This window comes from Lathamus discolor, chromosome Z (genome assembly GCF_037157495.1).
Source record: "Lathamus discolor isolate bLatDis1 chromosome Z, bLatDis1.hap1, whole genome shotgun sequence".
NCBI classification, from domain to species: domain Eukaryota; kingdom Metazoa; phylum Chordata; class Aves; order Psittaciformes; family Psittacidae; genus Lathamus; species Lathamus discolor.
In genome coordinates this window covers 50,681,032-50,705,692 of record NC_088909.1, presented here as the reverse complement: position 1 = coordinate 50,705,692, position 24,661 = coordinate 50,681,032, and the positions used below count along the sequence as shown (strand labels likewise).

The following is a 24,661-nucleotide window of genomic DNA, read 5'->3' as shown; positions in this document are numbered from 1 at the left end:
ACTCCAAGGCTTCTTAAGAGAATATACAGATGAGTAGGATTTCTGGGAGGAAAAAAGGTAAAAATTTGTGGCTAGAACATTCTACTTTCACAGCTGAGTTTTATATTGGTCTCTTAGGTTATTTTTGTTTGGGTCCACAGGGTTGTATTTATAAATGCATCCTACATTAAGCATCTAAATTTATTCCTCTGTTTATATAGTTCCCCTCACTGTGGTATCCAACAGCTTCATGGTTATCCCCAGGACAATAAATGCTGCAGTAAGTACTGTTACTTCCTTCTGACAGATGGGAAGTCAGGCATGCCAGAGTATGCCTATACGGCACAAGGCAGTGCTGCAGAGAAACATCCAAGCCAGCTCTGAATGGGAAACCTAGGTAGAAGATATCAGGCACCTAAGTTATGTCTGGTGTCCCTTTGTACAGCCCCAAGTGTTGCTGAGCCACACTGCAGAAACACACAACAAGGCTGAAGGCAGTCTGCATTGTGCAAGGAAGCACACCCGGAGAATCTCGCTCTTGGGACCACTGAAATTTCCTGAGGACTTTTGCAGAACTGTAGCCTGAACACAGCAGTGCACAATCTTAGATATATTTTGCTTCTGTTAACATTTGCTTTTCTCTTTTGCTGTTTGTACACAACCAAAGAAGCAGACAGGTCCTCACAGGTTTAGAAATCTTTTCTTAATACCTGTCTTGCCAGAAGTCTTAACTGCAGCATCAAAGAGACTGTAACCTGTTTATCATATTGCTTTAGGAATGTACCACAGGTGGCTACTCAGCTCCATACACTCCTTATTTAACTGTTCCTTCCCTAGGAGAAAACATATTTATGTTACAAGTACCATATAATTGTACTAAGTTGTACAGTTTGTACCCACACCATTTAAAAAACAAACACCCAAATTATCCAAGGAACATCTGTCTTGAAGGATTTGTCTTTTCACCTGGTCTCAGGTGATCAAAACGCATACACACGTTTCCACTGGAGACAAATTATGAGAGTGTGTGTGTGTGTGTGTGTGTGTGTCTGTTTTCTTTACTTCCCTTTCAGTCCTTAAAAAGAAATGAATTTTAAATGAAAGTGCAGCTTGGGAACAAAAATGCCCAACGTAGCTCACTTTAAAAATCTCAGAAAGCATTTAAAAGCATTCTGGAAAAAGGAAGTATTTGTCAAAATAATTTCATTCTTTTTAATAACCTCTATCCTCTCACAAATCTTAGTATTTTCACTGAAATCGCTATTACTGATTTTCATTTTTTCCGGCGCTAATGAGAATGAGAGATGAACTGTGACATAAGGTCACTTCTCTTTGTTAGTTATACTGGTGTAAACTGGAACATAGGAAGTTCCACGTTAACATCAGGAAGAACTTCTTTACTGTAAGAGTGACAGAGCACTGGAACAGGTTGCCCAGGGGGGTTGTGGAGTCTCCTACACTGGAGATATTCAAGGCCCGCCTGGACAAGTTCCTGTGTGATGTACTGTAGGTTACCCTGCTCTTGCGGGGGGGTTGGACTAGATGATCTTTTTAGGTCCCTTCCAACCCTTGGGATTCTGTGATTCTGTGATTCTGTGATGCAGTGTTAGATACTTTGAAAACCTCGCTAATGACACGCACTCTTTCCAAGATAAAACCACTCTAAAGCTCGCACAGGTCTCCGCGGAGGACGCGGCTGCTGCCAGGGGCGCGGAAGGCGGCGCGGGCCCGGGCCTGCCTGCGGGCGAGGCGGTGCGCGGTGCTGCAGGTACGGCGGGAGCGGTCCCGGGGCGCTGTCCCGGCTGCCCCCCCAGGAGCCGCGGGGGAGGCGGACCCTGCCCGTGAGGAGCGGTGCGGTGAGCCCCCCGCCCTCTCCCGCCTGTGTGCCTTGGGAAGGGGCTCTTCTTGCCAGGGAGTGATGGAGAGCATCTTCCCGCGGCAGGTCCTTAGAGCTGACTGAGGGCGCTAATCCACTCGAGGAGATAATAAAGCCTGGCCGTGCTAACCGCTGAAGTGCAAAGATGCTTCTCGCGGAGCAATTGCATCTTTCAAAATCATTTCTGTAGGCTTCCACATCTGCAACGTCATTTCTAAAGGGCTGGGGGCGGGGGGGAAAGCTGAGCCTGAGACAGTGTATTCAGTTCACTTAGCGATGTCAAACAGCCGCAAGCTGGTTTAGAATAGCTGTATTCCTGCTTTTAACAGTCCCAGATGGAAAAGCACAGGGGGGGAAACATAGACAAAGATAGGTTGGAGGCCCAAATCAGAATCTGGGTGAAAGATACAGAGAAAGCAAGAACACAAAAGATCCTCCTATATAGGTATACGTATTTTATTTCTTTAACGTAAACTGAAATCAATATTCTCTCAAGTAGTAGGATTGACAGTTCTCATTGTTGTATCAGGTGCTGAGTGTGTATAGCTCTCAGAACTGTAACGCTCTGTTATCTGTGTGGTGATGTAACTGTCAGATAAGTCATACTTTACATTAAGTGTATAGTTGTGAACAATATTCCTATTGAAAGTAATGTTAATTAGTGTGAACTTGATTTTCCTAACTTTAAAGTTCCTAAAGCATCTTATGCCTTCTCTTGTTGTATGTTCTAAGTTCTTTTAGCCTTTTATTTGTTGTTCTTAATGAGAATCATCTCCCTGTTCACATACAGTCATGTTTACATAAAACACCAAAGAGATCATTGAGTAGGAAATCCTGAACACCTACTTTCAACACTCCTATTAATGACACCAATGTACAGCAAGAAATCTTTTGGGATCCTTATTCACCAATTGCACACAGGCTAGTAATGCTAACGAATCCAGACTTCAACATGCCTATTTGAGGCACACAGTGGAAGTTCAGTGAAAGTTACCAAATGGCTCGAAAAAGTCCTTTTCTGTTATCATGGGTAGGTTGCTTGGTATTATTTTTGTTAGAAATCCATTAATAACTCATATTTTTTTTCAATGTAGTGCTGAATCAAGCTCTGATTTTAACACATATATTTGAATTACTTTACATATACTGCACTTTATAAATTGAATTGTTTAGCAGTTTTTAAGAAGGTTTTTTGGTTTTTTTCAAAGGCAATGGAAAAACCAAACAGTCTACCAGTAGATACACAGTAGAAATCTGACAATGTTAACCATATCACTCCTCAGGTAATTGTTACTTCCTAAAACAGTGCTCTGCATATGCAGTCATCAGACAGAATAGTGCTACAGCCTTAGTGAAGGCTCAGGTTTAGTTACAGTAGTGTGTTTATTTATCCTTAATCATTCATCTGTTAAAAGGTAATATTTTCTTCCCATACTAGATTTAGTTGGCAGTTGTTTTTAAGCATTTTGAATGGCCTTGAATGCTGAACTACTAGAATAAGACTCAGATGAGAGAGAGACTTCACAATAATATAAACATAGTATAAACTAGTTACATTGCTTTGTTATTCTACGTAATTTGTTTTTTTACCTTAAATTTATATTCTTGGTGTCTCCCTTTTGTTGTGAACCTGATGTCTACAGCCTGGAATGTGAAAATAAGACTGCTTATTCTTTGCTTTTTATTAAGTGAAATAAGAGAACATATCACTCCTATTTGCCCATTTGTTGATTGGCCCATTTAAAATGTATTCACTATTTGGCATATTTGTGAGAAATTATACTTAAGAATTAGAAAATCACTGGTAAGGGATGCTACTTCCTTCCTGATTACAGCACTGTCATAAATGTAAATAATACCAGCATTTGCAACTATCTGTTGCTTGTTCTTTTTTCTTAAAATAATAATTTAAATACATATATATATAATTAAAAAGAAAACCTACCCCAAACTACCCTGGTAGTTAGTAAAGTCCAAATTACTTTTTCCTGCTTATATGCAGTAATTTCCTACATCCCATGGCTCTGGCCCTCTAGACAATTTACCACTGCAGTGTTATATCTCTTTAGGTTTCAGAATTCAAATCCAAGGTTCAACTTCGAAGCTGTGAAACAGCTTCATTTAATTCGTAAACTTAATTTATTTCTGTTTAAAGGCTCCTTGTATAAATGAGTTGTAATGGAAGAAGTCAGATATTTTTTTCCTGGAAACATACAGAATATGATTTCTTTAAAATTCTCTGATCTGATAATGCTGCTATAAGTGGATAAAGACCACGTATCTGAACCAGCTCCTTCGTAGTATACTAAAATAGAATCATAGAATCATAGAACAGTTAGGGTTGGAAAGGACCTCAAGATCATCTAGTTCCAACCCCCCTGCCATGGGCAGGGACACCTCACACTAAACCATCCCACACAAGGCTTCATCCAACCTGGCCTTGAACACTGCCAGGGAGGGAGCACTCACAACCTCCATGGGCACCTATTCCAGTGCTTCACCACCTTAACAGGAAAGAATTTCCTCCTTATATCCAATCTAAACTTCCCCTGTTTAAGTTTTAACCCATTACCCCTTGTCCTGTCACTACAGTCCCTGACGAAGAGTCCCTCTCCAGTATCCCTATAGGCCCAAAATAAACTAGATCACAGTTTGTAACATGAATATTGCAGATTATGTGTAAACCCAAAGTAAACAGAGTATTAAATTTGAGGACCAAAGTAAAATTCAGTTATTTTTATAGAGGTTCCTGTCTTCACTGAACTTGTATTGGTTTAGTTCCTATCTGTGGCTTCCAACAGATCTGATGCAGTTTAAGTGATGTAGCAACTTTAATGCAGGGTGCATGTCTACTCCAATCTTTATCTGAAATCAAATTGCTAAACATTAAAAATCTAATCCTTCAGGAGGAAAGAGCAACCTGTAATGAAGGCTCCCTTTTAGGGACATGGATTGGTGAGGATGTTATTCCCTGTACACCTGGAGAAGTAAAAGTGTGAGCTAGGATAAAGTTAAGTTGTATAAGGTAAATTACAGTTTTGTCTTGCCCATCAAAGCCAGGCTTTCATTAAAAAAAGGTTATGAGGTGTTCCTTCACGTATAGTGAACCATGTAACTGTACATTAGCGTACAAAATGTATTTAACTTTGGGCTTGTTATCTCCTCATAATGGGTATTTCTTGGGAATTATCAGAAAGATTGCATGTTGACTGTGCATTGAAAGTGGTGGGATTCAGTCATGCTCTTTGTAGTTGTTAAAACTAGAGAATGAACAACTCATACAGTCATTCTATTTGAGCTTAGCTAAACCTTTTCAGAAGGTCTGACTTTCTTTCTGATTTTTTTTTTTTTTAATCTAGAGATATTAAAATAAAAAAGTCCTGAAGAAGAACTCATGAAATTGGCTAAGGAATTTGATAAAAATCTAGTAGAGCAAGATGCTGTTCCGGAACAAGAGAAGCTTGGTCATGACTTCATCCAGACTGCCTCAGAGTCTTTAAGTCATTCTAAAGGTGAAGCAAATAGGAAGAATCTGAAATCACTCCTTGGTGAAGTTTCTGAAACAGATATTGCTCTCTCCCTGAAGCCAGTTGGACAGAGCACCGGCACCCCTGCTGCAAAGCCCTGTCAATCTACCAGTCAAAATTCTATAGACCTTGAGACTGAAGTAGCCCTTCATGCTCTTTTTGACTGCTCTACCCAGAAGTGTAGTGGACAGTTGAGCCAAGGACTATCAGATATTTCTTTAAATAATAGTTACCATAAAAATAAAAGGACCTTGGAGGAGGAACACCTTCCTGAGCAAATTAAAGACACTCAACATTGTAATTCAGAGGCATACAAAGAAAATACTCCCTGTGCATTTGGAAGTGTGAAACAGACTTACACACACACTTACACGTAAACACTATCATCAAGTCCAGAATTTTGAATATGAAGTTGTTTCCACATTGCAGCAAAAATGTAAATTAATACAAAGACAGTGTTATTGTTTCTCCTTTCTATTTTTGTACGAAACCTCCCTGTTATTTAAGTCGAGTGAGCTATGAAAAAGAAATTCACCATCGACTTGCTTCTTGTAAGTGAGAGCACTCAATGGAATAGGCCCCAGGGGATGTGGGTAAACCAAATTCCAGATGTTAGGGCAACTACAGATAATTACTAGTCAGTACAGGGAATGGTAGAATAGTGCTGTAGTAGTGAATGCTCAAGGCTAAGTTTACCAGTTACTAAATGCATGACAGCAAGCATGTAGTAGAAAACATACCTCTTAGGCAGAGATTAGCAACTGTGTACAAGTTCTGTAGACTGATACAGCTGCAAAGTGAAAACAGAGGGCTTAGGCTGGCCATATAATATATAATACAGCAGCCTGTGCTCCAGAGTTTGTTTCTTCTACAAACTTTTTGCATTAGCTTATCCCCCGCTCCATCAGATTAATAACATTTTCTGTCAGTGCTGAGCTCAGAAAGGGAGCAACTGCAATACAAACTGTGAACAGCACAGATTCAGCCTAACTGTGTGCAAGGGTATTGTACATTGCATACACACCAACAGTTTAAAGTATGTTCTGAATGTGGGGTGTTTTAGGGTGAGCATGCCCAATAATTTAGCCCAGGTAAAATCCTCTACACCATTTCAGCTATGCAGAGAAATATACGGGTGGCCCACACAGACTTCTGCATTTCATGCACATGATTCTCAATAAGGACAGGAACTGCCATCTGACTTTTATGGTGCACACAGTTTTTCTGATGCTCAGTACAGTGACTATAAACTGATCAGAGATTATTCACATCACAAGAAATTCTGCAAAACTGTTATGTAGTCTGGTGTTGAAGGCACAGTGCTGACAGTCAAGTGTCAGCAGTCTTACTTGTCTCAGTCTAAGTTTATGCCTTGATTTTGGGTACATAATCCAGTTCTAAACTCCCTTTCCTTCAGTTTGTGTGGCAGAGTCAGACAAGTGCTTTTACTCAGTAAGAGAAGTGTGTGATTCCTGTGTAACCTGTGTGAATTCTGACCTAGGGCCAGAAGCGGGATCTGAACTCCCAAGCCAATGCCCTTTTACTGGTAGTGAATGACATGAAGCCGCTGCTAAAACCCCATTTAACCAGCAGACGGCAGAACTTAAACCTTTGTTTTGATTCTGAAGCTTAACTATGAAGCTCAATAAGCATTTCTGCAATTAGTGTATTGAAGACTCATTTGAAGAAAGGTATTTAAGTAAATCTGTGCTAAGACCATAAGCAAATTATAATATATTTGTTAAAATATGCTGATTAGAGCATTTCCTTTACAGGATGCATAATTATCTAATTAAAGATAGAGAAGCAGCAGGCCCCCACTTATTTAAATAACCAGAACCCACTCTGGTATTTCTAAACAGTCTTCTTAGAGACACTATTACTGTTACAAATGATAATTCAAACAGCTTAAAACACCCGGGTGTATGTGACAAGTGATGAAATGAACTCTTTGTGAGCTGCCAAATCAATTTATTCTCCTGTACTCAGAACAAGCTGTAGCCCTGAAAGCTACCACCTCATCAATTCCCAAGCCTGCTCACAGATGGCTTCCTGGAGTGAAACACTTTTACTGAGTGCTGAATTAATTTTAAAATATTAATTTATATCACATTCTGCAGAACATAGTGTGCTATATGATGTACCCTTAGATGCTGCTTGCAGGGGCACAGCACTCCAGAGGAAACATCATGGGGTGATTTCATTATATTGCAAATAGCCAGTAAAAGCAGGACGTGTACAGACTGTGCTATGGGAGGACACTTCTTTGGGATGATTACTTCAAAGGGCAAATAGCTCTAGGCTGACAGCTGTTGCTTATAGCTTCCCCCTCACCTCAGTTCAAGCCCAGTTTCAGGTCAATTGCAACAATCCTGTGATTGCTGCAACCTCAGTGATCAGCTGAGGCTTCTTGGAAGATTACCACAACACAGAAGTCTACTAATTGCTGTATGTTAAGGCTTTACTGGGTGTCATGGGCTGAAATCGTCCCTTGGGAAACCAAAGTATTTGTAATTTCTTGATAGGATCAGAATGAGTAAAATGTCTTTAGAGCAGGACAGTGAAGTCAGCAACTGAACAGACATGATAGACTCCCTGGATTTCTAGGACACTGCTTGGTGAATAACCTCAAAGTACACTCGAGAAGGAATTTGAGGTTAGACCAAGTCTTTTGTAAATGGATTTTCCCAGTAAGGCAGAAAAGACAAATACTGACACACAGTTCCTCATCTGCTGTGAAATAATTTAATCTAAAACTCAAAAAAACAGGAATTCAAAAGCCCTGGGACACTCATGACTGCAACATGAAAGACATTGTTATTCCAGTTTGCATCCATCTTCAGTGCAAGAACTGAAAGTCATTTTCTTTATCCCTGATTCAGCACAATGCACGATTGCCCAATAAAGCTGTTGGACATTCTTGTAATCCAATATTAAAACTAAAAACCCATTTCATTAAACATTGTCCCCAAAAACAATGGATCTACTGTAGTACTCCTAGCAGTCTTGGGAACGACACAAACCAGCAAACTTAATCATCTTCTAAGTAAACCATGTTATTGTAAACTCAGCCCTGCTGACAAGAATGACAGCCTCAAATACTCATGTTACAAGCACCAGCCTGCGATAACTTTCAGACAGCATTACCATAAACCTTTGAATGAACAGCCTATCTTCCAATCCCATCATGGCCTCTGTGTCCTTACATATTTCATGGAGATTTCTACCCTGAACAGAAAACAGGCCAGCCAGGGAAAGATTTTTAATGGCAATACAAAAGTACAGTATTTTGTGCATAACAGGACATTTAGAGCATCAAGTCAGAGAATAGTATGTTTAACTACAGAGGGACCCTAGAGGTCTTAATTGTACCAGTGAAATCAGTAAGTGTGCCAAAGCCAGGATCTCAGTATTTAGTTAAAAAGAAGCACCCTATGCAACATATTTTGTTTGCTAGACCCTGAGATCCTACCCCAGATTTCCCTTGGTCTGCAAGTTCCAGCTGGACATTGCGTAGACAGGAGGATCTGCCAGCACAGGTCAGTGTGCAGGAATCCAACCCCCCAGGAGAGCCATCTTGGGCATTTTGGGGGTTTCATCCTTCACTCCTAGCAGAGCAAAGCACTTCCATTTTCACTCCTTGCATTGGCTTGCTCACCTGAGACCTGCTCCTCTGGGGCAAAGCCAGCAAGTAGCCATTTGCTCTTAGTCTGAGCTTTCTTCAGGAAAAAAAAAAAACCCAAACCAAAACATTAGAGGTCTTCCTTTCCTCAAGTTCCAACTCTTACTGTTCAGCAAGTCTCTGAGCCACTGTTCTCTGAGACCTTCCCCAGCCTTGTAAGACACATCTACATTCTTTCCAAGAAACTCCCCTTTCCTATTTATATGATGATTTGCCTGGTATTTCATACTTTTTCATGTATTCAGGCCCAAACCACAGAGTCATGCGCACACTGGACATTGTCTAACACCCTGTAGCACTCTGCTGTGGCCATGATGTTCACAAGAGTCTCCTGGACGCCCTGTGCTCTGACGTCATTCTTCAATATTGGCGTCATTATATTGATCTCGACCGGTTTATAAGTAACAGGGTGGTTTTGAGGACAGGCAGGGCAGTGGGCTCTCCCCCAGCCCGGAGGTGCAACCCAAGGGCCCTCTCCCATTGCCCCGTGTGAGCAAGCAGCCCTGTGTCTCACACTGTCCTGAGGGAGACCCATTTGTTGCCCACTCCTGGCCGCAGAGGCAGGACGCCGGGACCCCTCTGAAGTGGAGCAGGTGCATGGCTGGGAGCACGCAGACCACGGGTCAAAGCACACCACAGCCCGTGCCCCGGCGCCCGTCTGACAGGGTCCAGCTCTGCCATGGCCTGGTCCCTAACAGAGGCACGACCTCATCCGGCCCCGCCGCCACCACGCTGCCCGCCCGACCTGAGACCACCCCTTCCCGCGGAGCACAGCCCTCTTGCTTCGCCTCTTCCCCCCGGGCAGAGGCGCCATCCCACAACCGCAGCGGCTCCCCGCGGGCCGAGCCTGGCGCAGGACCGCGGGCAGCAAGGGGAAGCGCAGCCCGGCTGGCTGGCCAGCTTGGCTGCCCCTCCCGCTTCCCGCCTCCCCGCTCGGCCGCCAGCCGCCACGGCCGTCCCCGGGCGATGGGGCGGAGCCACGCCGGTCCTACCCCTTTTCTCCCCGCGCTCAGCAGTCTCTGACGGCCAGCGGCGGCGGTCGGGTTCTCCTCGCTCACGGTGAGTGCAGGCCCCTGCTCCCCCCCCCCCCCCCCCCCCCCCCCCAGCTCGGCGGCAGCGGCGGCTCGGGCAGCTTAAAGCGGCTTCACCCTGTCCCACGGCCCCTTTCCTGGCGGCGCTGAGGCCTGCCAACCGCGGGGAAAGGTGCGGGGTTGAGGGGGCGCGCCCGGGCAGATTGCTAAGGCGGGTGCGGGCCCGGGCCCGGGCCCCTGGCAGGCCAGGCCGGAGTTGCGGTGGGACCGGGGATCCTCAGGCGGCGGCGCGGGCGGCCCCGGCTGAGGGGTGGGGAACGGAAGGGCGCGCTGGTGGGGCGGGCAGGCGGCTTCGTGACACCGGCCCCGGGCAGCGGCCGCGGCAGCAGGCCCCGTTGTTGAGGTGAGGGGTTTGAACCCGCGCACGCCAGGAACGGGAGCTGGCATTTGCAAAGCTGAGGAAGGAGAATGACTGAACTGTCTGAAGGAAAAGAGCGGGAATGCGAGAGAAGTTGTGCTGCCCTGTCTTCATCTAGGCAAAGCTTTGTCATTAATTCTACAAGAACAACTCCGGCTTTGTCTATCGGTGTTTCTGTAGTAACTAAATAATAGAGGAGAGTGCGTTGTGAACGCATCAAGCATAGAGAAACCCTGCAGTATTGCAAAAACCCAGTAAAACTGCAGTATAAGAGAAGGGGTGGAAGAAAAGCATTGGCAGGTGAAGCCTCTGTTAAGGTTAAGGGAACAGGGTTTTAATAGTTTCGGTGGTCTGCTTTGGGTGACAGAATCATCTGGTTTACATTGATGGCACAGACAGCCAGTGCGAGTGGTCCATAACGGTAACAGTTGTGGAGATTGTAGCATATATGCAGGTATTTGCCTTGTCATCTTACCTGGCTGAGGACTGGGGCTGTGGAGATGCCTGGTTTCAGAATCTGGATTAGGTGTATGTCAGGATTAGTCCCTGTGGATCTGTTCACTGTGTTGCCATGTTTCATAACACTACCATAGTCCCTCTTATTTTTCAGCTGGAGGTTGCAGTTGGATACTTGGCTTCCACCTCTAAAGTTAGATAGGCTGGGGGTGGGAAAGACAGGTCTGGACTTCAGTATTCTTCAGTATCCGCAGGAAACTTGGTCTAAACCAGATGATTCTCTCTCCAAACAATTGGAATTGAATTAATATCTCTGAACACTCAGTGCTGTTCGTATTGTTCAGGCTGGCTCTATCAATCCACAATACTGAAGTAAAGGAAGACCACCCTAGAGAAATATTAACACTGGAATGTTTGTTTAGTATTGCTTTGCTTAAAAGCAATTGTGCTCCATCAGAATGTCCCAATCAACTTCTGGGGATTGTTACTGCTTCAAAGAAAGTAAGAGGAATTTAATGGGCATAATGTAGGAAGTGCAGCTGACTCGCATGCCCTCCAGGATCTGTGGGGTGTGTGTGAGGAGTTACTTGGAAAATTGTCTATACTTTTCTCTTTCTGGGCTTTGTAAGATAGAGGGAATTTCTGAAGAGATTTTTGGTATATGAAGGATTCTGATTGCTTAGTGGCGCTTTGTAGCGTGTATTATGCAGACTAGTGTATCATTCAGACTGCAGGGCTTTCAAACTGAATTTTTTTGTCGTATCATGTTTGTAATTTAATTGTAACAATTGCAGAAAGCCACAGAAGAAATATTATTAACATTTAAATAGTAAGAATAGCAGCAGATATCTCTTGATATTTATTTCCAACATAGATTTTCCCTATAGGATTTCACCACATAATAACTGGAAATTTTCCCCCTCCCTGGAGTAACAGTCCATTTAAGATCAGTGGAAGGCTATGAATTGAAGAATGGCCCCTTTTTTTTCTTTTGAAACAGAGAAAAGGTAGGCAAGAATATTAATTTCCAGTCTGCTCTGTCTGTGTGAATAGGAGGTAAGAATTTTTTAGGGTGTTTGCCTTCAGTGCTGTTTTAAGGGAGTGGTTAGTCAAGAAGATTTCCTCTAGGTATTTGGCACTTCCTTGCAGGAACTGGGACATCGCACAATTCTAGGGTGAGGAGTCCAAAAACTTATGAAAGAGGGTGTTTGGTTTTGGGTTTTTTTTTTTTATTGTTGTTGGGGGGGTGGATGGGAGTGGGTGTTCAGTTCCCCCTAGCCTTTTGGTGGAAAACTAGTCTGAAGACACCAGTTGGACTAAAAGTGTTTTGTGAAAACTGGACTTGCCTCCCCACAGAGCTTGGCCTGTGAACTCTAGTTATCAGCTAGTTGGAATTGTCAGATATGAACTTGTTCCGCTTACAGACTGAAGCAGTGGGTGTTTTAAAACTGGATTCATCTGCTTGAACAGTTAAATAGCTGCTGAGATTGTACATAACAGTTTTTGTTGTGATAAAATTATCTTTCAGTATTTCCAGAGCACAAATTCAGAATTAGTCTTGAAATGGCATGAAAAGTTAGGACTTTTCCCCCATGATGGGAGATTTATTTCACAACTGTAGTAATCCTCTCAGCAGTTTTTTCATTCTGAAAGGGCTCCTTCCACCTCCATATCTCTGAAACAGTTCAAGATGGCAAGTTGCATAGAGGTGCAGAGACAGCGGTTTACAGAGCTGGCACGTTGGTAACGGCATGAGGGCTGATTTACAATACTCCTGCTTTTTTTTCCCTTTCCCATGCACCTCTGCAGTGTTCCTTCTCCCCTTCAAATGAGCCTTGTGAAACAAAGAGACGAACATGGAGATGTCTTTTAATCCTTCCTGCTGATGCTGAAACCAAATTTCAGACCAAGCCTATGTACACACTTACAGCACTATCTGTATTTGACTTCTTGCAGCACTTACACGTTAACTTGGGAACGTGTTGCTATGTGTTATGCAGGTTTTTATTTTACTTGTTTTTTACTAACACTGAAAGCTGGTTCTTTAAAACTGGTCTATGCTGCATATTTGTTAATGAACAGTCTGAGACTGCTAACACAGGGGAAATGAGCAGCAAGTTTCTGCAGAGGTAGGAAGTAGGTTAAAGTTCACTGTTGCTCTTTCACAGGGGAAAAGAAAAAATCCAGGGCTTCATTTTTCTGTGTTCTCTGGCCTCCAAATAAGCTCCCCTGTATTCTCAGGCCTAATACTGCTCATTTTCCTGCAGCAAAAAGAAAATTAGTCTCCACTTTTTAACTAGGATATGCAACGGTGACTCTGACGTAGTGTTGCCTTAAAAATTACTTGTGCCTGTTTAATTAGGTTCTGGATTTTGTTAACTGTAAGGCTAGATTGTGTTCCAGAGACTGTCTGAGGATACAAGATATGTGTGCTTGCCTGAATCACCAAGAGCTGGCGGCATGTATGCAACAGAAGTGTTTTGACTGTCCCTTAAGCCGTAAGTGTGCTAAGTGTGTTGAACTGAGGGAGGAGGTAGTATCTGGCTTTCCAGAGGGATGACTTGAGGGGGTTTAATATGCACATCTTGGAATCAGGTACACATCTAAACTTCCAGCTCATTTAGAGCTGGAGTTGCTCTAAGACCTAAAGGTTTTATTTCACAAGCTTTATCTGTGAATTAATCTTCAGTTCCTATATGTGAATACAATGCTGCTAACGGAGTGAAATGGTCAGAATGCTTATGACAGCCTGTGAAGTATACAGATAATAGGAATATGCACTTAGTAACCTGTCCAGTGCACTGGAAGTGTACCACATTATGGCTGTGAATAAATAAATATTTTAGCATGGCAGTCAGAGTTTCAGGCCTCAGGAGAAGGCAGTAGTCTGCAATCCAGAGTACCATTTATGTTCCAATACAGAGTTCCTCTTGAGTGTTCAAGTTGAAAGAGGCTTCTTGAAAGCTTAGAGAGTATTTAAAAGAAAACCGTCCTTTACATATTACGGCATTTTCTTCCAGTGTGCAATAGTGTATACTTTATACCAGCAGAATAGTAGCTAAGTCATCAGATTGTAAGTAGACTTCTCTTTAAGTATCTCTATGTAATGATAGACTTCTCTGTGTAACAGAGAAATACAGAAGATTCTTTCTCAAATCTCTGTTAGCGCTGAAATCTCAGCACTGACTGTTTACAGCACTGTGTATTCTTATAAAGTGGCCTTACCTGTCACAGGTAGAGTAAGTGTTAAATCGCAAGAGCTTCTTTTAATCAAAACAAGAAACGTGTGTTTTTTGCAGCAGTAGGTGTCTTCATCTGTTCTGTTTGCATCCAGAATTATGTGTAGATATGTTATAAAACAGGATGCTGCTTGTTGTAGTAGTGTTGAACTCTATCCAAACGGTGGGGCCAGTTGTGGATTGGGGGGTGGTGGTATTTTTTTGTTTGTTTTTCTTGCCAGAGTTTTTTGGTGTGTATGTGTGGTGGTGTGCTTGTTTACCCCATAAATACCTATTAGTTGGGGTTTTTTTTCTAAACTAATTTGAATTATGGATTGATTCACTTACTGAGGGTTTATTACTGTAGACACCTGACTGATACTGGAAAAAGTTGTTTTTCCATATTAAAAATGCAGACTTGTGGCAGTATGTTTAACTTGGATATTTTCCTCCTTGCTTTTCAAGCAATGTAGGCATACCGTGGAGCATACTGCGTTCTAGTAGCACAGAAGTTTCTGCATGTTGGATCTGCTTAGGGGTCTTTGTGGTTAGGTGATCTATGGGTTCAGTAAATTGGAAGCAGGTATCAACATCTTTAATTATGTCCATTGCTGAGTAGAATGGGAAACTATGAGAAAAGCTGTGTAAGTTGCAGACCCTCATTTTCTGTTGGGGAACTGCGCAATAGCTCTCAGTTTAAGTGCTGTTCAGCTGTATATAATTCTTAGTAATGTTAGAAAATGCATGCTCAGTATTGTCTTAATGAATTTGTAGCTTGTTGGGCTGCTGCTCTGCTGCAGCTCCCATTAGGTTTTCTAGTTACTTGCTTTTGCTATTTAGACATGCTTGTCACACATACTTGGCAGCTAAGTGCTTATACATATACATATGTATATACATAAAACGTCAATCATTTGAGTGGACAAAACTAGTGGAAATAATTTGAGGGAGTAGGAGGAATTATGATAATTGCAGTAGGAGATTGTAAGATCAGATTCAGCATGGGTGGAAAATGCTGTATTTTCCAGGCAAGGCTGGGAGTGTTCCCTGTGTCCTCTGCCTTACCACCAGATGAGGGCTTTTGTCGTAGTAGTCCTGCCAGCTCACCTTTCCTTTTCCCAGTTTCCATTTGGAAGCTTCTTCACAGATTTCCTGCAAGAACTGGCAAGCCTGAGCCTTCCCGCTTTTGTTGATGGCTGACAGAATACTATCTTTGCTTTGGCTGGGTGTAATCCTTTCTATTATTTCTACCATCTGTTAAGAGTGTTGGAATTAAACTACTTGTTTTCTGAGCATGTGCTTCCCAGTGGTGGTTGGGAATTTACCCACTCTCCAGGAAGAAGAGCTTTTACTACTACTACTACTGCATTTTAGTCAAGCTATCAGATATTTTGTTTTATTAATAGATGCTTTAAATGAACTCTTCCTGTTAATAACGTAGGCATCCTTGTATACTTTGGAAGGCAACAACTAAGAAACTAAAGATGTAATACAAAAGACAGTGGTGGAGACCTGTTCTTTTTCCCTGAGTGAAATTAATGTCTGTAGTAAAATGCTGAATGACTGTGCCTGTTCTGTTCCTACTTTATGGCCTGAAGCTTAGAGAGAAAATGTTTCATACAGAGGCCTTTTTTTTTTTCTTTATTCTTTTTTTCTACAGGTCAAACAAGATGAATCTGTGTCCTTGGTTTGTCCTCAGGCACTTATGTAATAAGTATGGTTATTACTAATCAGGAGCTTTTGTCAGCATTCATGTCATGTACTACAGAAAGAGCATGATTTGCTACCATGTATTTTAGCAGAATAGTACTCTTTGTGCTAAGGTTTGCTATTACTCTGGATAGTTAGGGTTGAGTGGGCTCCCTAAAAAAAAAAACAAAACAGTATTGTTGCTGGTACTGATCTGGTACAGCAAATGAAAGTAAGAGCAGTTGTGTGTTATTTTTTTATTTTACAGTGGTGTGAAAGAGATTTTTGCTTTTAGCCTGATTAGCTGTATTCATGTTTACCTTCAGCCTTTCCTACAACTCTAAACAAAGTAGATAATATGTTAGTGATATCTAGAACAGTTCTGGTGTCTTCAGGTTCTCTCCTAGGTGTAGTGGGAGACCAAATAGCACATCTTTTCCTCCTCTAGGATCTGCATGAGGTAATTTCTACAAGTGCAGAACCACGGGATATATCAGGATGCTTTCTTAATTCCATTCATTTTGGTAAAATTTCAGCTTGTTGCTATTGTTCTAAGTCGCACTGCTGCTTTTAAAGGGGTCTCAAGTACAGTCTAAGACACACAGCAAATCAAGAAGGTGCTTTAAATAATACCTCTATTACTGAACTGAGTCCTTTTCCAGTTGAAGGTGTTGTGATGTGACTAGTGCAGAAGTCATGTTGGATACTCAGAAAGCTTACATCAGCTTAAGATTTGAAATCAACATATGCAACTTATGTTTAAATCTCCTGTGAGTGGGGTGATTTTTTTTTCCGTAAATATTTTTTTTCTTTTTTTAAGAAAAGCTATGTTAAGTTACGTACTTGAATCCTTTTTGTGGAAATCTGCACAAGATTTTAATATGCTTCAAATGTATTTGGTTTAGTTGATTAACTTTTAAGAGAAAGCAAGGAAAAAGGAGGGTACAGACATCTTTTTCCTTCTGTCCCCTTAGGCTTGTGCATACTTCTGTGTCATCAGACACCTTCAAAATTCCTGTATCATCAAATGGTGTGGTCTTCAGGCTGCCATAAAGACATCAACCCCCAGTACAGCCACTACTTATTTTTGCACTGATCTTTTGTTGCTATTAAACATCTGAGCAGTCGTCGTAAAAGCTGAGTTTACTGACCCATTCAATACAGATGAAGAAAGGAATGTTGTTGTACTCAGGTTTTGCTAGTGCAGATGCTTTTTTAGAGTGTCACAATGTAAAACTCATGCTGCCAGACGAATTTGAACCCTTCTGTGTTAACATCTATTGTATGAATCAGCTGTTACAGCCAAGGGTTCATTCTCTACTCTGAAGAGCAAATGTTGCATGCACAAAACCCAGCTTCCTTTTTTTTTCGTATTTGGAAAGTTATGATCTTGTCCAAGTAAATTTGCCGTGCTGGTATTCATGGTTAGAGTCCTTGTACACTTTTGCTTCTCTGGGGTGAGAGAGAAATGGAGCTGGGAGAAAGGAAAGCCAGAAGTCAGACTTGTGATGAGCTGATGGGCAGCCTTAGAATGTATTCGATCCATGCTCTCGAAAGAGATAGCTAGGTGACACAGTGCCAAGCACCTGTATTGATGTTACATGGTGAGTGGGAAACAATATTGGTAGTTAGGGGGTATAGATCTAAAGATTATCAGTATTAGACAAATTATCAGTGTTCACAGAATTGTGTTAGTAAGCACAGAAAGGGGTAAAATAAAGCTATTGTTTGTCTGGTACATTTTAGACGAGTCATGTAACCGTGTAACTCTTTAAGAAGGTTTCAGTAATGCAATTCCCCCCCCCCCTTTTTTTTTTTCTTTACCTTTTCTCTCTTTTTTTTTAACTCCTCAGTTGAAAAACTAGGAAAAATGTTTTTTCATACATTTCAGTCAGCTGAAATCCCTAGTATCCTTGAGCAGTTTCCAGAATTGCACAATGACAAACACATGCCTGGATAATGGGAGACAAAGAATAACTAAGGCTAGTGTTGCTGCTGTATTCCAAGGCCAGGATGAATGCAGTTTGGGTGGGTGGCTGGTGTCTGTTACCATTAGAAACCTCTTAATCTGTACTTCAGTCTTCCTGAGGGCCACTGTGTGGAATCCTATTTCAGATGTGACCTGCACACAAGCACTTTTGAGGTTGTTAGGCGGAAGGTGAAGTGGTGTCTTGAGTACATGTGATCAGCTATTAAGGTTGTCATGTGGCGTTGGCCATGGTCAGTGTTCACTGCACCAATCCTAGGCAGGCAGATATTGTCATATTTACATTTGAGTCTGCAGGTCATGAATAAATGTTCTGTGCTGCAATCACAAGTTGATCTGTCCAGGTTGGAGAGAGCCTTGGGTTATGTGGTCTAGGGTGAGTAATCCCTACCATGGCAGGGGCTGAGAACTAGATGATCTTAAGGTTCTTTCCAACCCAAACCATTCCCTAGGTTTAGAAGTTACTGCCTGGAAATAGTAGTTGGTATGACTGAGGCTCCTCTTAACTCTGTGAAATTTGCTGCAGCAATCCTGCAGGCTGGGTTTTTTGCTACATTCATTACCCCTTTGCAGGGAATTCTAAATGGCTCACAAGGCTGTAACGGAGTTCTTCGTAACGGTGTGACCAGGTAGGTGAAAAGAACATGTGTTTAGGCCTTGGTAACCCCATAGTTAGGCTTATTGGTTTAAATCACTGATCAAAGCAGGTTTGTACTGAAGTATCTCATACTGTGAACTAAAAGAGCTGTGTTCAGGGAAGAGGGTGATGTCTAGCAAAGAGATGGTAGCAAGCAGCTAATATGTGATAGCATCTTGAATTGCTGCTGTGGTTTGCTAAGACACTGACTTGAATGGGAAATGTCACAACTGCAATTCATAGTAAGATAAGAATATGGGAACTGAGTACATCATTATCAAATTAATGATCTACCTTATCTGTCAGGGGATATATTGGTGTTCTCTGTCTTTAGCTACCCTTAGACTTTCTCAGGAGATGTGGTTATGCACAAAAGCTTGGAAGGCAGAAAATAAAGCTAATTAGGAGCATAGCTGCGAGGAGAAAGGAAGCAGTTTATTTTGATCATGTTCAGTTGTAGAAGCACCAAGTTTGCTTAGAAGAGGAGTAAGTGTGTAGTTCATACTGTTTAAGGAAGATGTCACTTAAAACTTTCTGTTCTTGTGCAGAATGGGTGTCTGCAAAGCTGGAAAGAGCAATCTCAGAAAATAACTTGTAGATGGGAATGCAAGAGGGGATATATTTGGGGCTTAGGGGTGTTTGCAGTCTGTTATGCCTGCCTTTCTGCGTTCCCTGAGCATTCAGATGTTTATCTAGAAACTTCTGGAGTTTTGTTTTACAGAATTTGTGAAAACTTTGTTTCTTTTACAGTATCGTGCTGCTTTATACCCTGAACCTTCCTTTATCACCATTTCTGCTGTCTCTCCATCTCAATCTAAACTTTGACTTGGTTGGTGTCCCAGATCAAATGTGATTTGTGCTGGAATAGTTTAAAAATTCCCCATAAATGTATTCCACATAATAGTATTCCCTGAGCAGTCAATGAGATAAATGAATTCACTCTTTGGTCTTGCAGTAACTGTTAACAAGTACTGACCTTTGCGCATCCCTTTACACCAAACAGGAAGATAAATGTTGCTTGAATGGAGACAGGAACACGGCTGTGGGAAAACAACAGATCTGGAAATTGGGCCTGTGATTGTCTTTCTTCTGAAAACATTTTAGACATGACTGGGAATGTTGCCAGGCACTGGAAGAGGGTTATCCTTGCTGTTAAATTGTTGGCTTGCTCCTTGGCATGTGTTGGCCTAAACTACTGCTCCCAGAAGAGCCCGGGGCAGAGTTCAGGCCTTAGGAATGTCCTAGGAACTGTTCCATTTGCATGCAGTTAACCTGTTCTGGAGACTGAGATATATGCCTAGGGTGAATGTGGACCCTGCTGTGCTACTTGACCTTGATATTGGGAGTATCTTGTATACTTCACTTGTATAAGTGAATCCTAGAAGTCCAAGGTCCCAGTGGAATGCTCTATCTAGTAAACCATTAAAGCCACAAAAAAATATCTCAAACTAAAATGATGTTTACAGTAAAATCTACTTTTAATTATATAGTTTGTTTGTTTTTGTGGCAGCCATAACTAATCTTCTGAACTCAGAAAGGTTCCTTATGTCTCTGATAGTCAAGGTTTGTAATCTTAGTTTATAACACTTTCTAGCTCAAGTAAAACTGTCGTGTTTTCCGGTTTGACTTGATGTATCCATATTTTTCACAATGCTCTTATCTTCCTGCAGACCTTTTATCTCTGAGGATGGGTTACAAGTATGTTTGTAGGGGAAAGGGCATTACTAACACAGCCTGTGCAGTACCATTTTGTCTGGTACAGGCCTTGTATGTGGGACAGATACATTGTGGGAGGCTGTTGGACATGTACTTTGTATGTGGAACAGATGTCATGAAAAAACTTTGATTTTTACTTTTTTTTATTCTGTGTTTTAGGGACAGTAGGAGTCTTAAGTAACCATGAGCAACCCTTTTGTACGGATTGTGGAGCCACTGGACCCTAAACAGCCTCTGAAGAAGTTCTTCAATCTAAGCAAATTAGAAGATGCAAGATACGGTATGTTGACAACATAAGGAAAGCATTTCATCAGCATTGAACAAAACCTAAAGAGACATTGCAACATTTTGTAATGTTTGGTCTCTGGAGGAAACTATGAATTCAAAAGAGGGTTCTTGAAATGTTGACAAAATTTAATTTTAGAAATTTAGAACTACAGAAAACCTGGCAAGATCACAGTATTCATTTCTCAACAAGCTGTGCACACAGCAGTCATGTTTCTCTTGAGGGGATGAGGAGGACTAGGCAAAACTAAGATCAAAAGTTTTCTCAAATACTGCTATGCTGCTCTGAAAGGCTGGAAAGTACCTAACACTAACACGACTGAATCATCTGTAGAGATTGCTCTGCTTTGAAAAGAGTAGTGGCTTGAAAATCCTTTCATAGGAGGCTTTTTCTTTTGTTCTTCTGACACTTCCTGAATATACGTGGGCATCTTCCATGTGGCAAGGGTAAAAATCTTCCAATATGTGCCACTAACTTAGAAAGCAAGTATTTCTAGCTTACAGCTGTCTGTTTTGGGTATTTTTCCTCTTTCAAAAAGGAAACAAGTGATTAAGAATTCAGGAAGCAAGAGGAGGAATGTTTTCTCTGAACATCAGCAATGCATATCCATTGCAGGCCCAGGTAGTGTGTGAGAAAACTGTTAATGTCAGATTTGGTGTGTAAAAAGCAGAGATGAGTCTTAAGAAATAGACAAATATGTATATGGTATTACCAGTTGATCCATTCCAGGATTCTAAGAATGGGAAACTCCAGAGTCTTTAAAGAAAAAACAACTAAATTCTCACTGTCCTACAGAAAAATGGGTAACTGAACAACAGAAGAGCTAGGGGTGGGGATTAGGGATTAAAAAACCCAAAACCCAAACAAAACCAACCACAACAATGAAAAACCACTACACCCTTCCCCCAGTGCAAATGATTCTGAATGACTTTGTCCTGAATAATAGTTAGGGTGTTTTTATGATAGCAGCAATGAGGTGTCACTTTGATTAAGTGATTTTTGTGTCTTGGGGGACCTGTGTAGAAAGTTGGGACGGATTTCTCAAGAGAGTTTTGAATGTGAACATTCTGAGAGGAAGTCAAACAGCTATGATTATAGTGGGCCACGAGAGGAAGGACAGAGAAACTTATACTGTTTGTCTTTTCTTCACACCCATTGGTTGTAATAAGGCTGTCAGGACTGCTTTAATAGTATTTTGTGTTATCTTCTATAAGTATTTCTATCTTGAAGTAAAAGAAGGTTAGCAGGTGCCCACTCTTAATGTTGTCCAGTTTCATTCTCCATCTCTTAAGAAGAGACTGCCATGACCACTAAAGCTATGTCTTTCAACATGTCACATAGAAAATTGTATGTTTCTAGTGCATTTATATGGCTGTGTTCAGTGGCAAGAGTGAGAGGAAACTGCAGAGAAACAGGGTAAGCGCAGCATCTTTTCAGAACAGTATTGCTGTTGAGGATGGAATAGCTGTGGAAAAGATTCCTTTCAGCAAAGATGTCTGCTGTCTCACAGGGTCTGAGATAATAAATTTACTCAAAGAAGTAAGTGGAACAGGTTGGTTACCACTGACCTGACAAAGCTGGAGGTTAGAAAAGGATGTCTGATAATTTATGGGAATACAGTGACAGCGCTTGAGGACCCATATGCCCCCAGGTGTCAAATGCTGTGCTTGCTGACATATGCCTTAAAAACTGAATTTGTTTCTCTTACCTATTTGTTACCTCTTACCTATGCAGCACGCCTGCCATTTTCTATTCGAGTCCTCTTGGAAGCAGCGATCCGTAACTGTGATGAGTTCCTAGTGAAGAAGGCAGATGTCGAGAACATTCTCAACTGGGAAGTGGTGCAACACAAGAATGTTGAAGTGCCATTTAAGCCTGCAAGAGTTATCCTGCAAGACTTCACGTGAGTGCGATGTTCTCCAAAGATTGGAAGAGGGGCTTTTGAAAGTGTAGCAATGCTCAGCTTGGGATGGATGGGTGAGCTGAAGAAAAAAGTAGCATTGAAATGTGTGGAAAGATCTTTTTCACCTTTCCTGGATGTTATGATACAGACCTCTGTTGTAAAGGCAAACACTCGTGATGAAAACACTAAATGAAGTGCTTCTGCAATGGAGAAATTGATATCTTTATGAAACTTTTAGAACAGAGGGAAGGAAAACGGGATGGATAAATTGCATCCAAATGAATGAATTCAGAGTTCAGAGGTTTTGTAGTTTGGAGGTGGAAGGGAGGTAGGGTGGTATCTTCCACCCCTGCCCAAGCACTTTTGCTTTCAATTGTCTCCCTTTTTCAATTCACATTTGTAACCCACATCATTACTTTCTCTTCCAAGTAAGTACTATTCCAAATATATTTTTAAAGACTTCTCTGTTACTGAAAAAGTGAGTGTCTACTTTTTCCCAGAAAAGCATATTGAGATTTACACGTAATGGCCTCTGAAAACTGGCTCTTGTTATTGCAGTTTGGTTAGTCCCCATGTGTCAACATATAAGAGTCCCTAGTAGATATTGACAGTCAATTTTCAGGTGGAATAGTAGATTCTAACTGGTTTTAATACAGCGTTTGACTTGCAAGTCCACTGTCCTTTGTAGGAGAGTTTAAGTTTAGCTTATTCATGGTAAGCACGGTGCTGCTGAGCTGTCAGTTGATTTTATTTTTCCTAACAGTAAAGTAACTTAGCTTCCGTGTGTTCTGCGTTTGCCCAGAGGTTGGCCAGGTGCTGGAGACCCAGCACAGCTCAATTCCTAAAGGAAGTTGTTGGGCTTTTTTGAGACTTTGCCAGTGTGGCAAAATGTCAGTTGAAAAATGTGCTAATTTCCTAGCTATCTTCTGTCTGCTAGCTGTTGTTAACATTGTAAAAAACTGGAGCATAGAGGAAGTTGAGCTTTCAAGCAAATGTCCCCTTTGTTGCTGCATTCTCCTGTTGAGTTTTAAAAATGTGCCTGTAAGTCTGTAGAGTAGCTACATTCATAAAAAACAGGTTCCTGAACAGGCTTCTGAGTGGGATCTTTTGGTAAAGGCAGCTTTGGCCACTTTCCAGAAGCCATGCAATTACATTTTCATGTCCTGATTAGAATTACTGAATTTCCTAGATCTCATCATTTTGTAGGTATCCTGAGTTTTTCTAAACCAGTAGATGGATGTTGTGCCTGTTCCTTTTCAATGTTATAGCATTTGTAGGCTGACAAAATGACTCTTTAACACTCCCTTTCTCTTACCCCTGCTGTTCTGCAAATTCACCTAAGTAGTATAACATGGCATTTGTTGTTGTCCTTGGAATATGTATATCCTAGGACAGTGAGCTGCTTCAAACAGCTGAACAGCATCAGGTAATCGTGTTCAGTTTAGATAATGTGGACCCTTTTTTTTCCTGTTTGTTTTGGTGAACAGGATCTTCAGGGTAAAATTTTGTGGTAATTGCAAAGCTTTTTCTCATCTTCTTTCATTGTTTCTGATAACATTTTAAAATCATGGTAGCTTCCGTAGCTTCCTTATAATCAGGGTCGCAAATACAAGCTCTGACTGCTTTGGCCTGGTCTTGCAGAAACAGAGTGTTCTGAATTATACCAGATCCTTATAAGCACATCATAGGCAGCTCTCTTCGTGTCAACAGCCAGCAAAATCAGATAGGCTAGCATGCAAGAGGGTTTGCCAGACTGGTTGAAAAGTGTCATGTCTCTCTGTAGAAGCTGAGAATGTATGTGCTGAGAAGCACCAGAAGCTTTAACATAAATATGGGAACATGTATGATCTGCTAGGTGAGATGGGTGTTGAAGTGCCAGAACTTTTGGTTACTACTCTGTGTTTGCCTATGACTAAACTTGGGTTGGAAGTGAAAAATGGACTCTCCTGTGCATTACTTTGTCCCTCTGTATATTTTACCTACCTCGGTTAGGAAGGAAGTCTTAATTTAGGGATTTAAAATCCTTTTGGTTGAATGAAACGTACATAAATAAAAAGACCTGTTAACCCTTTGTCCGAGTCACTTGGAGTTCAAAGGCATGCAGGACTGTCACAAGATTCATGAGAAGGCAGAAATGTGAACATTGGCTTACTGCCTAAAAGCATGCTGTTTGAATGTCATTTGTAATATAACGTCTTTTGTCTGTTGTAAGTAGAATTTGTTAGTTAAGATGAATGGTACAGCTTATTTTTGCCT

General features: G+C 41.5%; 1 protein-coding gene across 1 annotated transcript in view; it reads left to right on the top strand.

Annotated features, from left to right (window-relative positions):
• The first annotated feature begins 9,950 nt into the window (after positions 1–9,950).
• ACO1 (aconitase 1) overlaps positions 9,951–24,661 on the top strand; it is a 37,452-nt gene continuing 22,741 nt past the window's right edge. The window contains exons 1-3 of the mRNA XM_065663925.1: positions 9,951–10,123; positions 20,376–20,496; positions 22,237–22,405. Of these exons, the coding sequence (XP_065519997.1) occupies positions 20,400–20,496; positions 22,237–22,405 (266 nt within the window). The 5' untranslated portion in view covers positions 9,951–10,123; positions 20,376–20,399. The remainder of the gene's footprint in view (positions 10,124–20,375; positions 20,497–22,236; positions 22,406–24,661) is intronic.